Source organism: Lipotes vexillifer, unplaced genomic scaffold (genome assembly GCF_000442215.2).
Source record: "Lipotes vexillifer unplaced genomic scaffold, Lipotes_vexillifer_v1.1 scaffold794, whole genome shotgun sequence".
Lineage (NCBI taxonomy): Eukaryota > Metazoa > Chordata > Mammalia > Artiodactyla > Lipotidae > Lipotes > Lipotes vexillifer.
Window position 1 is genome coordinate 211,255 of NW_006799310.1, and position 13,896 is coordinate 225,150.

The following is a 13,896-nucleotide window of genomic DNA, read 5'->3' on the forward strand; positions in this document are numbered from 1 at the left end:
GGTAAAAACTTTGTTTCAAAGGTGCCCCCTGTTGTATCTGCCTTCTTGATTAATGTATTAGCATTGATTCAACCACCTAAACTACAGCTGGGGCCATTTTTGACTTTTCTCTTTCCCCGACTCTTGATATTTGGTCAGTCACCAAGTTTTATCCTTTTTATATTCAATCTTATCCTTAGTACATTCTATCTGGAATGCACCTCCCTTAACCATCATTTTACCCTTTCTCTAAATTTTTTTTTCAATGTCACCATTTACATACCAGGTTAAGTTAGTTCCCTCAACCTCACATTCGTATAGCACTTTGCAGGTCTAGTAAAACCTGTCATATCACTATGAAAGGTGTCCAAACACTGAACTGTTGTTGCATTATTAGTTATTAAAATATAGTATTTTCAGTTGGTGTTCTGGTTAGAGTGTGGAAAAGAGAGAAATAAAAATGTGATTATTATAAATAAATTTGCAGCTTACATTGAACAGAGTCCCAAATAATCCCATAGTAGTTACTCTCTCACAAACTGGTCACCTCCAAGAAGATAAAATCTGGAAAAAACATACATGTCCATCCCCTTCATCACACTGTATGGTCATGACTTGCTTTTCTTCTCCACTTGGTCCCGGAGCTCCTAGAGGGCAAGTCACTGTCTTAATCTATTCTGTTTCCTCAGAACCTGAAGTAATACCTAGCATATTATGGATGCTCCTTACGTGAGCAAATAAATGATGGAATGAATTATAAATGCTTTGTCACTCTAGAAAAGTTACTAGTGCTCAATTCCTCAGAATGAATTTAGTTACCTATGTAATAATAAGAGAGTTTTTATATTTCCAGAAATATACTGCATTGGGCCACACTGGGATATATCCACATACAAAACAGGCCAATAGTAAAGTGTCCCTTCAAGATAATAGTCTTCAAATGTTTGGACAATATTTACAAAGAGGAGAGGCTCTGCTTCCCCTCCACCCTGCCCACTGCTCCAGCAATGCATCAGGCAGGAACATTTCCTACCTGCAGCACCGAAGACTTCACAGCAGAAGGAAAGGCGGACAGTTTGGTGAGTCCCTTGGGCATCTCACCCTCCCAGCCCTACCCCAAGTGGCAACTCTAAGGATTTCTACCATCCACAAATAACAATACTAGCCCCGAGAAGAGCTTCAGTAAACACAATTTTCTCCATCTTGTTACATTCCCAGTGACGTTTAGTGCTGTTTTCCTCTTATTAGCCTTCCCCTATTCCCACAAACTTCCCCAATAATTCAGCTCCAAAAATATCCCTGGAAGTTAAACATGTCTCTTTTTGAACTCACATTATTCACTCTCATATACCAACCACATTAGCTAATACTTTTTTTTTTTTGGTAGTGGGGGGGCGGTACGCGGGCCTCTCACTGTTGTGGCCTCTCCTGTTGCGGAGCACAGGCTCCGGACACGCAGGCTCAGTGGCCATGGTTCACGGGCCTAGCCGCTCCACGGCATGTGGGATCTTCTCGGACCGGGGCATGAACCCGTGTCCCCTGCATCGGCAGGCGGACTCTCAACCACTGCGCCACCAGGGAAGCCCAGCTAATACTTTTATAGAAAAGCACAATATATATCACAAACCTACCAGATTCTAACTGAATTCATTAGTTCCTTTTCATCTAAAAAAGTTTTTATTATAGTAACATATATAAATCATAAAAGTTGCCATTTAACGCATTCTTAAGTGTACAGTTTGGTGGCATTAATTCTGTTCACAATGTTGTACAACCATAACCACTGTTTCCAAAAATTTTTTTTTTAAATCACCCCAGAGACTCTGTAACCATTAAGCAATAACTCCTCATTTCCTCCTCCTGCTAATTCATAGTAACCTCTAATCTACTTTCGGTCTCTATGAATTTGCCTATTCTAGATATTTCATATAAATGGAGTCACATACTATTGATCCTTTTGCTTCACTTGGCATAATGATGTCAAAGTTCATCCATGTTGTATTGTGTATCAGAACTTCATTCCTTTTTCTGGCTGAATAACACTCCACTGTATGCATATACCACATATTGTTTAACCATTCCTCTGTTGATGAACACTTGGATTGTTTCTACCTTTCGGCTATTGTGAATAATACTGCAGTGAACAATGGTGTATACGTAACTGTTTTAGAGCCTCTGTTTTCAGTGCTTCTGTGTATATACCTAGTAGTGGAATTGCTGAGTAATGCAGGATTTTGACGTTTAGCCTTTTGAGGAACCACCAAATTGTTTTCCACAGTGGCTGCACCATTTTACACTCCCATCGGCAATGTATGAGTGTGTTGATTTCTCCATATCTTCGCCAATGCTTGTAATTTTCTGTTTTTTAAAAAATTCTAGCCATCCTAGTAGGTGTGAAATGATGTTGTGGTTTTGATTTGCATCTCCCTAATGACAAATGATGTTGAGCATGTGCTACTGACCATTTGCAGATCTTCTTTGGAGAAAGGTCTACTCAAGTCCTTTGCTCATTTTTTTTTTTTTTTTTTTTTTTTGCGGTACGCGGGCCTCTCACTGTTGTGGCCGCTCCCCTTGCGGAGTACAGGCTCCGGACGCGCAGGCTCAGCGGCCATGGCTCACGGGCCCAGCCGCTCTGTGGCATGTGGGATCTTCCCGGACCGGGGCACGAACCCGTGTCCCCTGCATCGGCAGGCGGACTCTCAACCACTGTGCCACCAGGGAAGCCCACCTTTGCTCATTTTTTACCTGGATCGTTTGTCTTTTTGTTGAGTTGTAGGAGTTCTTTATTATTCTGGATATTAAAGCCTTATCAGATATATTATTTCCTAATGTTTCTCCCACTGTTATTCTTTTCACTTTCTTGATAATATCCCTTGTTGCACTAAAGTTTTTATTTTGATAAAGTCCAATTTATCTATTTTGTTTTTGTTGTCCATACTTTTGGTGTTATATCTAAGAATCCACTGACAAATCCAAGGTCATAAAGGTTTACCTCTATGTTCTCCTAACAGTTTTATGGTTTTGGCTCTCATATCTAGGTGTTTGACCCATTTTTAGATAACTTTTTTTTTTTTTTTTTTGGGTTTCGGGGCCAATGGCTCACGGGCCCAGCCGCTCCGCGGCATGTGGGATCCTCCCGGACCGGGGCACGAACCCGGGTTCCCTGCATCAGCAGGCGGACTCCCAACCACTGCGCCACCAGGGAAGCCCTTAGTTAACTTTTATATGTGATGTGAGGTGGGGGTCCAACTGCATTCTTTTGGCATATGGAAATCCAGCCGTCAAAACAACATTTGTTAAAAAGCCTCTTCTTTCCACATTGAGTGTACTTGGCACCTTTTTCAAAAATCAATCGGCCATTTCTGGCCAGTTTCTGAACTCTCAGTTCTATTCTGTTGGTCTATATGTTTATCCATGTGCTAGTATCACACACTTTTGATTACTGTAGCAGCTCTCTGGTAAGTTTTGAAATCAGTAAATGTAAATCCTCCAATTTTGTTCTTTTTCAAAATTGTTTTGGCTATTCGGGGCCCCCTGCAATTCCACATGAATTTGAGTCAGCTTTTTCAATTCTATAACCTTTACCATTTTAACAAATATATTTTGAAAATTTTAGATTTAATAACATGAACAATAATCAATCTTAAAACTGAAGACTAATTTTTTATTTAATTTTACCAATTTGGTATTGTTTTTTAAAAACTTGGCTAAGAGAGTTGATGTTCTATAAAGGACAAACGGTATTAATTATAAAAGTATGTTCCAACAACATCTTGCAACGCTATTACTATCACTCAGCAGTCCAATTGGTTCAAGTCTCTTAAGACCCCCGGAGTTCCCAGTGGAACACCACCCTGAGTTTGAAGTTGGCTATGGCTCAGCTGAAACTTGGTCCTAGTCACTGATCTGTCAGTTTCCAGATTATAGTGATTATACATGTCCTGGGGATGAAAGAAGACACCACACTTAAATTTCTATTGTCTTTAAACTCAAGGCCAGAGTAGGCCTGACTTTCACAATCAGTTTTTAAAGCCTAGGAGGGATGGGAACATAGAAATACAAGGAAAAAAACACTATAGGTCCACATTCCCTTATCCAAAACCTTTGATGCCAAAATGTTTGTGTTTCAGAATTCAGAACTTTTCAGGATTCAAAAAGAAAATAATTCTTATCTGTATATGTTGTATATTACTATGCACCCTCATTGGGGTCTGGGACAGTACCTCTTACTCAACCATGGTCATGTTTTGCAGCCCAAAATGTGAACACTCTAAGTGGGATGAATAAAAAAATATAAGTAGTCTCATGTTGTTTGAGGTCATGTTTTTTTCATCAGATCTGTCCCGTTTTGTAACATGAATTACCAAAAAAATTTTTTCTAACACTTTTTGGATTTTTGAGTTGTAAGGATTCGTGAAAGTTTAACCACTAAGAATGTATTTGGCACACGATAACAGGAAAACTCTATTACAGCAGCTTGTCATATATACACAGAGCAAAAGGCTTGAGATTGCCTTAGAATGCAAGACTATGAAGGAGGGACCCCTAGACTTCTGTCTCTTCTCAACATCTCACAAGCTGAGTGTTTAGCAAACCAGTAATCAACTACAAATAAACTCTAACCTAGAAAGTGAACCCTAAATTTGCATAAAAGGAAAACCAGAATTGATATAACATTTTTAATTATCAAATTGACAGAGGATAGTTATTAAGACCTAATATTTGCAAAGATGCAGGGAACACATACAGATATTGCCAGTGTCAGGTTGTGTAAGTTTCTGGGTAGCAATCTGACAAACGTAGCAAAAGTTTTAATATTAGTCATACCCTTTGAATTTATAATTCTATTTCTAGGAAACAATACTTGCTTTCTTAAATCAACTGGGATACAGCTACATGATAGTACATAATGCAATTATTTAAATTAATTTTGTAGGGAATATCCATGACAAGGAAAATTTGAACAATGTGTTTTAATGTGAAAAAGTAGATTATAAAACTAGATTATAGTATATACCCAAAATAATTGAAAACAGGAACTCAAATATTTGTCCACCTATGTTCATAGCAGCATTATTCACAATAGCCAAGAGGTAGGAGCCATACATGTGTTCATCTATGGATGAATGGATAAACAAAACATACAATGGAATATTATTTAGGCTTAGAAAGCAAATTCTGACACCTGACAACATGGGTGAATCCTAAGGACATTAGGCTAAGTGAAATCAGCCAGTCATCAAAGGCCAAATACTCTATGAGTCCACTTACATGAGATCCCTGCGTAGTCAAATTCAGAGACAGAAAGTAGAATGGTGGCTGCTGGAGGCTGGGGGAGAGAGGAATGGGGAGTCAATGTTTAATGGGTGCAGTTTCAGTTTTGCAAGATGAACAAGTTGTAGAGATGGATGGGGATGATGTTTGCACAACAATGTGAGTGTATCTTATGCCACTGAACCGTACACTTAAAAATGGTTACAAAATGGTAAACTTTAGGTTATGTGTCTTTTACCACAGTGAGAAAAAAAGCGTAGTTTAAAACAGTCTGCTAACAATTTTGGATAAGGCAGTACGAGGCAGCAGGGGCTGGGGGTTCTTAGATGAGCAGAAACAAGGTCTGTGTCACGCTCTACCCTCCTTAGTAGAAATCTGTCTAAAGTCCATAACCCCCGTTGGTGCTGGTGAGTGTGGAGGGCTCTTGTGGTGCTCGGGCTTTTATCACCTTGCCTGTATTTTAACTCTCCCCTTTGCCATGAGCCATTTTCCAGTAAACTGAAGAGGATATAAAACTAACCAAAAAACCCTATATATACTGCATGATTTAAAATTTGTGTGGAGGTAAAAATAAACTTAAGCAAGATAATGAGTGGCAGAATATCAAGTGTTTTTATTTTAATGCTTGTCTATGTTTTTCAAATTTTCTACAGTGAACATATACAAAACATGAACATGTCAAGAAACATCTCGGTCTTAACATGCTCAAGCCAAAGTTCTTGACTTCTTCCCTGCACTCTGCCTTCTCCCCCTCCAAAAAGACTTGCTACGCCCCAGGTCTTCCCCATCTGGGTAAGTGGCCCCCAAATCCACCAAATCAATCAGACCAAAATCATTGGGATCGTCCCTGACCCCCTTCCCTCATACCTCCACATTCAGTTCCTCAATAAATCCCATCAGTTGAATTTTCAAAATCTACCCAGAAACCAGCTACTTCTCACCATTCCCATAGGGCCTAGATAATAACAGATAATACTTAGAGTGCTTAATATGCTCCAGTTCCTGTTTCATAGCTAAATTCTTTTTATATATGAACCCATCTCATCCTCACAACTGCCCTATAAGGTAAAGATAAGTACTGTAGTTTGCTTTATATCACTGATGAAGAGGCACAGAGAAGCCAAGTATTTTGCCCAAGATCACACAGCTCATGAGCAGGAGAATCCTGATTTGAACCCAGGAGCCCACAGGCTATGCTTGTACCTACCATATTACACTGGCCTTGGGTAGCTTGCTCTCCTGGAGTGTTCAAGTCTCTGTTCAATATCCCAGCTTCGGAGATGCTGCCCCTCAAATCCTAACTTACACAGTCCCAGAGCAGAGCCCCTGTTCTCCGTCACCTTGCCCTGCTGTACTTTCCTTTAGCATTTAACTAATAATTACTTACTCATATATTATGTGAGTTCTGTGTGGGCAGAGATTTTGCCTTGTTTGTAGCTGAATCCCAAACACCTAGGATAGTTCCTGGGCCAAGGCAGGCACTCTGCAATTCTCTGCTGAATGGCCAAACGGATGCCTGGCTTCTCGAAGGCTGGCTGCTGGAGTCGGACAGACCTGAATTCAGAGCCCAGACCCATCACTTCCTAACCGCGACCTTAGGCAGCTTATTCAACTTTTCTCTGCCTCAGAGTCTACACTGAAAAATGGGGCTGATCGTACTTCCTCTCGGGGTTGTTTGCAAGAAGAGATGGTCTGTGGCATGTAAAGTGTTCAGCATGGTACCTGAACATAGTAAACACAAGATAAGTATTAGCCATAAGCATTACAGAGTGAGAGGGGAAAAAATGTTATTTCTGAACCTTCCTGAAGCTCTTTTCAATTTCTAAAAAGGAGTATAGCCTTTGGAGTATGTCAAGAAATAAAAATGCTGACAGCAGTCTATTAAATGTTCCGTTGTATCAAAAATTAGGAAAGTGTATGTAAATTCAGTCTAATACTGAAAATGAAGAAAACTCAAGAAATGTAAATCCCATTTTGATGCATCCTCTACTCTGTTAATATTTAGATATTTCTAACTCATGCCCATTACTTAAATTTTGAATGTGTGGATGCATTTTTCAAGCCATCAGTTAAATAACGGACTGAGACTACAAAAATTCCTTCCAAATGAATCAGTTTTAACTGGTTCAGGATATTATCTTAGGCTACAGAGAATTGAATGCCTACACCATGAAAGCGATTTAAATTCCCATTCGAACAGCCCAGAGTGCTGCCACTGTGGGATGAGAAAATGGGATGAGAAAAATAAAGGGCAAAATCCCAGCAACACAAGCCTCATCCACCTCCTCCTTCACCTTTCAATAGCCCAGTAGCCTCGGGGGACTGCTCAGAAGTGGGGCACCCAGACCGTGTCCCCAGTCCCAGTCCTTCCCTTCTGCTAAAAGAGTGGCAAGGGTCATGTGCTACTAATAGGTGGCTGTTTGAGGGAAGCTCTGATTTGGATGTGAAGGGGGGAATCATAGCATGAAGCATCTGGCCCTGTGCCCCAGGGTGCTGATCTCTTTCTACAGGACTGCAGCCCTCGTGACAAGTGTCCCTCTAAGATGGTCCCAGAGATGTGGATAACTCCAAACCATTATTCTTAGTCTTCTGAGCACAGAGTTTCTTAGCTGTGAATATAATGCTTTAGAAGGTTTGAACCCATGCTATTCGCTCCACAGAAAAATAACCATCTCTTCATGTCTCATCTTTCATTACACTCTGATTGTGTAACTTGAAATACTAGTTCAGTTGCCAGCTAGTAAGGACCTCCTACTACTCTCCCCAGCAGATGGGAGGGTGGGCACGGTGACAGAGGAGGCAGGCAGATCCAAACAGAAACATCCCATCCCAATTTGGGAGCTTTTTCAATGGGTTAGAAAGCCATTTCTTTTGGAATTCCATCAGGGACTTCAGTCATGTTGATTATCCTCCAGCTGGCCAGAGGCAGCTAAGGCAGTTCAGGCATTTCTACTCTAGAAAATACCACAAAGTAGTTCTTAAATTGAGATTTCCAAAATAAACAGATCATCTGAACCTAGCGAAATCACATTAGAGATGCAAAGTATTTATAGTTTCTCAAAATATTAAAAAAATTTAACGTGCTAATAGCAGAAATCATAGTACAAATGACTGCCTCTCCCTAGGCAGTGAATAATAATCCTGAGACTTGTTCCAGGATCAGATGTCTTAAGTTACTGGTCCTTTGTGAGTTTATCTCATGCCTGCTTTTGTCCTGCTCCTTCCTGTCCCTGTACCAAGTTTATGTAAATATAAGTTTATTATTTCACACAAAATAACACCTATCATTGGGACTTCCCTGGTGGCGCAGTGGTTAAGAATCCTCCTGCCAATGCAGGGGACACGGGTTCTAGCCCTGGTCCGGGAAGATACCACATGCCGTGGAGCAACTAAGCACGTGCACCACTACTACTGAGCCTGTGCTCTAGAGCCTGCGAGCCACAACTACTAAGCCCGTGTGCCACAGCTACTGAAGCCCGCAGGCCTAGAGCCCGTGCTCCGCAACAAAAGAAACCACTGCAATGAGAAGCCGTGCACCACAATGAAGAGGAGTCCCTGCTCGCCGCAAATAGAGAAAGCCCGCGCGCAACAACAAAGACCCAGCACAGCCAAAAATAAGTAAATAAAATTAAAAATAATAATAATACCTATCATTTATTTAGCATGCAACGTGAGCTAAGCACTACAGCTGGTCTTGGAGATGTAAAAATAGCCATGAAGACACTGGCATGTAAAGGCTTTAGGTAAATAAACATACACGTGACGTCCAGTGAAAACAGATGCCTGCACAGTGCTGGGGAGCAGAAAAAGAGATTCCCGAGCCAGCCTGGCTGGGTTTGGAGGAGGCTGCCTCTAATACGAGCCCTGAAGAAATAGGAGACCATCTAAGAGGCGGCTCTGACAGGAAAATCCAGACTGGAACTAACATAATGATGGTAGTAGTGGGGATGAACAGAATTAGATGAAGTCCAGTGATATTAAGGCCTTAGACTCAACAGGCTGATTGCAGAGGAAGGTAAGAGATGCCTAGACCGGGAGTCCTGTCTGACCTGGGCATCTGGGGTGACTTAGAAGGCGCTTTCAAATCTCCAACTCCTCCTTCACCAATTTCAGTAGGAAATCTTCACCCTCTATTTTGTAGAGAAAGTGGAAAACTAGATGCTTTCAGATGGAAAAATCACTAAGTTCCATTGCCAAATCAACCAAACTACATTCATTTATTCATTCAACCAACAAGTATTTTTGAGTACCTGCCATGTGCCGGCACAGGGCAAGGCTCTGGGGATGCAGAGTAGCTGAAGACCTTGCCCTCCCCCGACCCCTTCACCCTGTCCACCCTGCTCAGACTAGAGCCCCCTCCCATGCCTTGGTTTCCATTCTCAGTGGCCTTCTCATGATTGAACATTCAGCATTTTTCCCAACAACTTCAATCGACTCTTTATTTGCCCCTTATTGACATTTTCATGCTCAAAATTCTTCCATCTTAAAAAAAAAAAAAAAGCCTCTCTCCTTGGGTAATGTAAGCAGGATCAAAATGTCAAATGTGCACACCCTTTGTCCCCACAATTCCACCTTAGGAACCTATTCCACAGAAATTCCTGCACGCATATGAAAGAAATACGCAAGTAATATGAACAAGTATGTTCAGAGGAGCATTATGGGAGAGAGCAAAAATGTCTAAATAAAACTCAAATATCCAGAGAATACTGCAGCAAACAGAATACTGGACATCTGCTGTATATAGCCAGATGTCTAAAATATACAGATAAGAATACAAGCTTTAGCAGACTATATAGTAATAAGCCCAGTTTTTTAAAAGTAAATGTGTGTATGTGGTAGCACATGCACAGAAAAATCTTGAAGGATGTGCCTCAACTTATTAACAGTGGTGATAAATGAGAGAATGTGATTATGGACGTTATTCTCAGTCATATTTTTTTAATGCTTAAAATTTGTATAGTGAGTACATACTGCTTTAGTAAGCAGAATAAAATAAAGATAAGAAGCTTTCATAAAAGGAAACACAACAAGTTTACCAGCCTTTTCCACTGCATCTATTGCATTATAACATAGTCGAAAATCCTTGCTGCTACTGCCAGGGCTCTAGGTGAGCTGGCACCCCTCTGACAGGGATTCAGCCTCTATTACCCAGCACCCGGCTCCAGCTAAGGTCATGCATGAGTTGCACACAGATAAATCTAATGTCTGGGTTTTTTTTTTGACATCTCAACAATTATAGACACATGTGACCATGACTTCTTGTGAAGACTCTCTTCCCTTGCTTTCCTTTCTTGAAGGTTCTTCCATCTTGCTGGTCCCCTCTGTTGGCACCTCCTTCCTAACTGAACCTTTACTTCTAAAAATATTCAGGGCTCTACCCAAGGCCCACCCCTCTGTAATCTACGCCATGGCATCTGTTAACACCTTTAGGCTAAAGCTTCCAAGTGCATCGTTCTATTTCAGATGTCTTTTTTGAACACCAGATTTATACATCCAACTGCCTATGTGACGCTTCCACTTGGAAACCTCCCAGGCATCTCAAATGCAGTGTTCATATAGGACTTATGTTTACACATGCACATGCACACATGTACACACACACACACACACACACACACACACCTCTATTCTTTCTCCAGTATTTCCTATTTCAGTAAATGACACCACCATCTATTCAGCTCATCAAGCCAGAAACCTGGGTGTTCTCCTAGACTCCCATCTCCCCCTCATCCCCACAGCCAACATTCACCATCCTACAGTGCTCTGTATTTCTTGATTCTGTCCTCCTCTCTCACCTTACACTGCCAAGCCCCCAGCAGCCCTTATCTGGACCATAGCACTAATCTCCTGACCTGCCAGCAACTTTCACCCCTCCCCCACCAATCCTTTCTCCCTTCAGCAGCCAAAGTGACCTCTGAAAATGCAATTCTGACCCAGTACTTTTCTGATTTAAACCCTTTAGTGGCTTTCTATTAAGAATCAACTTTCAAATTTATGACAACAAGCATGTGTTGTTTCTGTAGTGGGGCAAAATAAGAACAATAATTTTTAAAGAAGTCCAGTTAAAAAGAGACTGAAGCATGATGAGAGCAGGGGTTATGTTTATTTAGTCTGATGTAGACCCTCAGTGCCCAGCCAAGGTCTCTGCACACAGTTGACCCTAATAAATATTGACTGACTGAATAATGAGTGAATGAACTAGATACAGCAGAACCTAGGATGGCCATAGAGTTAAGGAAGGTATATTTTTGTTTGTTGTGCTTTGTTTTGTAAGATTAAATGTGTATTCACATCATGTATATTACCTATTCATACACACATGCTCATATTGATGGACAAGGGTGAAAGAAAAATACATAGGAGGGATCACTGATGGAGCGAGGCATAGGTAGAGGGGTTTAACCTCAATCAGAAAAGCAAAGATGAGTGTAAACAAAAATTTACATGTGCATTACACACACGCACACACATATGTGTCTATATATAAACACACACACGTGTATATATATATATATATATTTTTTTTAGAGAAGGAGAGAAAAGAAGTTGAGGCAGTATCCCCTGAAGGTTTCCATTTCCTCTCTGGTTTAAGAAGATGACCTACTAAGAATGAGGGAAAAGGGTGTGAAATAAGAACATGAGGAAAGCAGTGAGAGTTGGAAATCATTTCTGTGATTGATAGGAGCTGGCTAGCTGTGTGGGGTTCAGTTTCTGTTCTGATGATTTTTTCCTGAGCTCTGCAAATGCTCGAGACTCTGCTTTTCTTTCTGGCCTCCTGCTCCTGAGACAATAGTTCCCCAGAGTCAGTAGTAGAATCAAGTGTTTCACAATAACCTAGAGAACTTTGACAAAATGCCTCCTACGCCCCACCCCACGGACATTCTGTCCTAGTAACTGGGGGAGGGGTGGCTCTCATTGCTCTAAGAAACCTCACCTTTGTCTCTGAGCCACAGGTCACTGGCCTCACAGATCACATTTTCTCCTTAGTCACTGTACTGACCACTGCTGAGCACACTGGGTGAGTGATCACACCCGCCAGTCAAAACCACAGTGGCATGCAGCGTCCACTCCGTCTATCCATCTAACTGAGGAACAGCAACATGGAGGAGAGAGGAAACATAGATGGGCTATTATCTACTCACACATGGCTTGGATGGGAAGGACACACTTCCCAGTGGGGTACAACCTAGATAGCCATCCCTGCCAGAGGGTGGAAGGGAAAAAATAGACCTCTTTCTATACTATGTTTCCTGTCTTTCTGGCTCAAAATGAACACTTTGTGTAGTTATGAGAACGTGAATCCAAGCATGCTTTGGAGCTGAACTGCTAACAGCTGAAAATAGCCCAGAGGGGGAAAAAAAAAATCAGAATTTTTAACCGTTTAACAGTTTCTTGTTCATGGAATATGGGTTGCAATTTTACTTGAGACTTTAAAGGTGTCAGTTACAGAGACTGACTGACAAATACAAGACACATTTTGTATTTCTTCAGATGGCTGCTGCAATTTTGTTTCCAAATTTGGTGTTCAGTTACACATGATTATTTATTTAGAAATAAAACCAACCTATGGATACAAAGAGACCTTAAAATTATCTATTTCACTTCCCTGGCCCTCTAGATGAGGAAATCATGATGAGAATACTGGGGATTAAGTGGTTTGCTGCAAATATGGGAATAGACCCCAAGCCTCCTAACTCCCAGTCCAGAGAACTTTCTACCACACTCCACCCCACCCTGACTGTAGATAAGGAAAGAATTGAATTTGGTGAAAATGGAGATTCAGAGCGTATGTAGAAATCTGTTTCATAAGTGTCATCAAATGCATCATAAACAACAATTATTTAAAGAAGTACTAAACACAGGCATTTAGTTCTGCTCCCTCCTCAAATCCAAGAACATAAAGAGATAAAGACAAAGAATAGAATTAGAGATAATAACACAATTTGGAAGATGGAGAGCAAATAGACCAATGGCAAACGGCTAAACAGACTGGAGAAAGCTCAGCCCCAAACTAGGACCACCTAGAAGCAACTCTATTTAAATTATAAACCCCCAAGAGGCTGAGGGTGGTGGCAACAGGTTCCTCTGGAAATGGTGGGGAAGATGGGGTGGAGAAATGGCTGAAAGTCTGTTTAAGAAGTTTAAGACCCCCCCATGGGACTTCCCTGGCAGTCCGGTGGTTAAGACCTCACCTTCCAATGCAGGGGGTGCACGTTGAATCCCTGGTTGGGGAGCTAAGATGCCACATGCCTCGCGGCCAAAAACCCAAAACATAAAACAGAAGTAATATTGTAACAAATTCTATAAAGACTTTAAAAATGGTCCACATTAAAAAAAAAAAAGCTTAAAAAAAAGAAGTTTAAGAACCTGCAGTACTCTCCCTCACTCCTTGAAGACAAGTGATTGCCTCCAAACCCCCAGGCGCCACCTAGGAGAAGACTGGAAATGTATTCCCTGAAAAGAGCCAATAAAGGATCTTTGGACTGAGGGAGTCTAGGCATAGTTGGGGAAGGGGATTCCATACTGAAGAGATTGCACAAAAAATTACCGCTGAATGGACAGGGCCCCAGTCTTCTACTTAGCTTTCAGACTAGTCGTATTTTCTCTGAGGAATCAGAGGGAAAAAAAAAAAAAAAAAAAAAA

The 13,896-nt window shown here is 41.1% G+C and overlaps 1 protein-coding gene across 1 annotated transcript in view; it reads right to left on the reverse strand.

The window, feature by feature from the left end:
• ANO6 (anoctamin 6) overlaps nucleotides 1-6,830 on the reverse strand; it is a 137,272-nt gene extending 130,442 nt beyond the window's left edge. Inside the window, exon 1 of the mRNA XM_007471547.1 lies at nucleotides 6,680-6,830. Coding sequence (XP_007471609.1) covers nucleotides 6,680-6,830 — 151 coding nt within the window. The remainder of the gene's footprint in view (nucleotides 1-6,679) is intronic.
• Between the last annotated feature and the right edge of the window lie 7,066 nt (nucleotides 6,831-13,896).